The sequence below is a fragment of the Jaculus jaculus genome, chromosome 1 (genome assembly GCF_020740685.1).
Source record: "Jaculus jaculus isolate mJacJac1 chromosome 1, mJacJac1.mat.Y.cur, whole genome shotgun sequence".
Taxonomy (NCBI): Eukaryota; Metazoa; Chordata; class Mammalia; order Rodentia; family Dipodidae; genus Jaculus; species Jaculus jaculus.
Window position 1 is genome coordinate 320,461,480 of NC_059102.1, and position 4,365 is coordinate 320,465,844.

General features: G+C 48.5%; 1 protein-coding gene across 1 annotated transcript; it reads right to left on the minus strand.

Annotated features, from left to right (window-relative positions):
• Positions 1–1,667: 1,667 nt before the first annotated feature.
• On the minus strand, positions 1,668–3,030 carry LOC123462995 (calreticulin-like). Its single transcript, XM_045157857.1, is given in 2 exon segments — positions 1,668–2,616; positions 2,619–3,030. Coding segments are annotated over 2 exon segments (1,221 nt in total). The 3' UTR covers positions 1,668–1,807.
• Positions 3,031–4,365: the final 1,335 nt, after the last annotated feature.

The window sequence follows — 4,365 nt, forward strand, 5'->3', positions numbered from 1 at the left end:
GAATGAGCGCACCAGGGCCTCTAGCAGCTGTAAACAACTCCAGATGCATGTGTCTCTTTGTGCATCTGGCTTTACAATGGTACTTGAGAATCAAACCAGGGTCCTTAGGCTTTGTGGGAAAGCTACAGTGGTGTGTTTTTAAATGGTTGAATATCTCTGTTCTCTCTTTCAAAATTTCAGCAGAGGCTTTCCATTGGCCAACCTCAACCAGGATCTAGAAAGTAGTGACATCTGTGTGGAGTGCTTAGTTGAGGTCAATCTCCTATGGGACCCCTATAAGAGAATGAAGATAGAAGATAGTTACTCCAACATAGTTACTCAGCTGCCAACATAACACAATAAATTAACAAAGCTAGTTCAGTCTCAGGATCTAGTGATTATATTTTGCCTTTTTCATTTATTTATTTGGGGGAATGGAGAGAGAGAATTGGCATGACAGGGCCTCTGGCCCCTGAAAATGAACTCCAGATGCATATGCCACTTTGTGCATCTGACTATACATGGGTCTTGGGGAATCAAACTTGGGTTCTTTTTTTGTGGTTTTTTTGAGGTAGGGTCTCACTCTAGCCCAGGCTGACCTGGAATTCACTATCGAGTCTCAGGGTGGCTTCAAACTCACAGCGATCCTCCTATCTCTGCCTCCCAAGTGCTGGGATCAAAGGCGTGCGCCACCACGCCCACCTAAACCTGGGTTCTTTAGCTTTGCAGGCAAGCACCTCAACTGCTAAGTCATCTCTCCAACCTACATGTTGCCTTTTTCTTCTATGTTATGTTATGTTGTTATGTTCTTTATTTATTTGAGAGAAAATTGACAGACAGAAAAAGCAGAGAAAGAAAGAGTATGGGCATGCCAGGGCCTCCTGCCACTACAAACAAACTCCAGATGCATGCCCACTTTGTACATTTGGCTCTGCATGGGTCCTGGGGAATCAAACCCAGGCTGTTAGACTTTTTTTTTTTTTTTTTTGAAGACACAAAACTTAATTTAATAGAAATTTTGTTTGTAGTTCTTACAATTCTCAGTGTGAGCTGAGCTGAAATCCACTGCCCCACTCAAGTGGCCCAGTCCTAAGGGCAGGGGAGAAAACAGATGGGAAAGAGCCCCATTCTTCTTCAGTGCTGGGGGGGGGGCGAGGTGCCACCCCTTTTCTCCTGCTCCCCTCTGGGTTCCAGTAAGGAGCAGATGGAACCTCAAGCCTAGGGCTTCTCTTCCACACCTTTGCTCCCTGGGGCTGGAAAGCAGTGACTAAGGAATGGGGCACAGAGGGGACAGGAGGAAAAGATGTCCATCTAGAATAATGGAAGGCTGGGGAGGGGTGTTAAGGAGAACTGAAGACACCCACCAGTTTTTTTTTTTTTTAAATATTTTTTGTTCAATTTTTATTTATTTATTTGAGAGTGACAGACAGAGAGAAAGACAGATAGAGGGAGAGAGAGAGAATGGGCGCTCCAGGGCTTCCAGCCACTGCAAACGAACTCCAGACGCGTGCGCCCCCTTGTGCATCTGGCTAACGTGGGACCTGGGGAACCGGGCCTCGAACCGGGGTCCTTAGGCTTCACAGGCAAGCGCTTAACCGCTAAGCCATCTCTCCAGCCCTTGTTTTGTTTTTTTAAAAAAGAGGAAAAAGGAAAAAAAAATTAAAAAGCAGGGGAAACAAAACCAAAATCCACCCCAAATCTGAAACTGCCTGGAAAAAAAAAAAAAAATCAAAGTTTTCAAGTCTCATAGAGACATTATTTGGCGCAGCCGGCTCTACGGTGGAGCGCTCAGGCCTCAGTCCAGCCCTGGAAGAAGGTGGCATGGCCTCTACAGCTCATCTTTGGCCTGGCCAGGAGTATCCTCCTCTTCGTCTTCCTCCTTGTCGTCCTCCTCATCTTCATCCTCATCGTCCTTGTCCTCTACCTCTTCCTCCTCCTTCCGCTTCTTGTCTTCCTCTTCTTCCTTAAGCCTCTGCTCCTCATCCTGTTTGTCCTTCATCTGCTTCTCGGCAGCCTTTGTGACGCCCCACGTCTCATTGCCAAACTCCTCTGCATACGCCTCATCGTTGGTGATGAGGAAGTTGTCAAAGATGGTGCCGGACTTGACCTGCCAGAGGTCTAGGCCCAACACGGCAAAGCTATCATAAGCATAGATGTTGGCATCAGGGGAGTATTCAGGGTTGTCAATTTCTGGATGTATCCATGTGCCTTTGTAATCCGGGTTGTCAATCTGCCGAGGCTTCCACTCGCCCTTGTACTCAGGATTCTGAATGACTGGTGGCTCCCACTCTCCATCCATCTCCTCATCCCAGTCCTCAGGCTTCTTGGCATCAGGGTCAGGGATGTGCTCAGGCTTGTCCCAGTCCTCAGGCTTGGAGTCTGTGGGGTCATCGATTTTGGCTCGCTCGTCCCAGTCTTCTGGCTTGGCTGCGTCAGGATCCTTTATCTTCTTGGGCGGTAGGAAATCCCAATCGTCTTCCAAGGAGCCGGACTCCACCTGGCTGTTGTCAATCTTCACCTCATACGTGTTGTCTGGTCTCACGATCAGCGTGTACAGGTGTGTGAATTCATCATCCTTGCACCGGATGTCCTTGTTGATCAGCACGTTCTTGCCCTTGTAGTTGAAGATGACATGAACTTGGTACCAGGACCACAAATGTCCGGACCAAACATGATGTTGTACTCAGAGTCTCCGTGCATGTCCTTCTGGTCCAGGCCTCCCGGGAAGAGCTTCACATAGCCGCCCCCACAGTCGATATTCTGCTCATGCTTCACAGTGAACTGTACCGCCGGCGTCTGGCCCTTGTTGCTGAAGGGCTCAAACCTAGCCGACAGGGCGTAAAATCGGGCGTCTTGGCTCGTCTGCAGTCCTTTATCCTTCTCCTGGTCACCGTAGAACTTGCCTGAACTGAGGACAAATTTGCCAAAGTCAGACTTGTGCTTCGATTCGACCCAGCGGTTGGTCCAGGCATCCCCGTCCTTGAAATAGACGACGGGCTCGGCCGAAGCCAGGCCGAGGACACACAGCAGGAGCGGCACGGGCAGCAGCATGGCGGAAGGCACGCGGGCCCTTTAAAACGATCCTCCGCAGCGGCTCTGCGGTACCGATAGCTGTTAGACTTTTAAGAAAGTGCCCTCAACTGCTGAGCCATCTCTCTAGCTACCCCCCCCCCTTTGTTTTAGCCTGAGGAACATGTAGCAGTGACCCTTCTCATTGCTGGGACACACACTTGACCAGACACACCTTAGGGGAGGAAGGGGTTTATTTGGACTTAAGGCTTCAAGGGGGAAATTTCATGATGGCAGGAAATCATGGCAAGAGCAGCCGGCCAACTAGCTGGGCATCACATCTCCACACCTGCAGGAGGAAGTTGTCTGAGTTACCAGGCTTGGAGCTGGGCTTGTTACCCCAAAAGTAGCCCCAGTGACACACCTCCTCCAGCCAGATTCCACAAGCACCCCAGAGTTTTCACAACTTTCCCAAATTGCCTCCAGCTGGGGCCCAAGTACTCAAAACACGTGAACTTTACATTCAGATCACCACAGAATAGAATGCTAGGTAAGTGCTCTACCACCGGCCTACATCCCCAGCCTAGCATCCTTGTCCTGGTCATTAGAAACCATAGTCCTGTTAGCCTCTGTACAAACTAGAACATACTAGGACTTCATGTTCAATCTAAATGACCCACAGAGAAGGAAATGCACGCTACTTCAGCAAAACAGCTCCTATCAACCATCACACAAACTAGTCTGTGTGCTCACCTTCGGGAAGCAAAGACTCAGAAAAGTCAAAAAGTATAAGCACTAGTGTGAGGTGATTCAGAAAGCTGACATTAGAGATGCACAAGGGTCACCGGGAAGCAGAACTTATTTCAATATAAGCAGTTCATTCCTGACCACTAGAACTCTCTCCATCCATGACATGGACTGAGGTAGAAAGAGTAATTTAGTCACTTAGACAATTCAACCATGGACAAGGCTACCACCTGCTGCCAGGGCTGCTATAGAAGAAATTCCTGCCTTGTACAGAAAACTGGGATGGAAAGCCTCCTTTTCCTGGAGCTCTAAGATTCTGAATCAGCAACTCATTGTCAGCACCAAACACACCAAAGATCCACTTTGTCAAATGACTATCTTTCAGAGTAAGCCCAGTGAAGATAAGACCCCAAATCCTGAACTTCTTCATTTGTCTTCTCTGCTAGTGACTGACACCCAGGCATTAAACTATTAATCTTTCCATGCTATAACTGGAATTACAAATGGCCCATGTATTCAAGAGTTGGTCCCCGCTGGAGAGATGGCTTAGCAGTTAAGGTATTTGCCTGAGAAGCCTAAGGATCCAGGTTTGATTCCCCAAGACCCACATTAGCTAGATGTGCAAGGTGG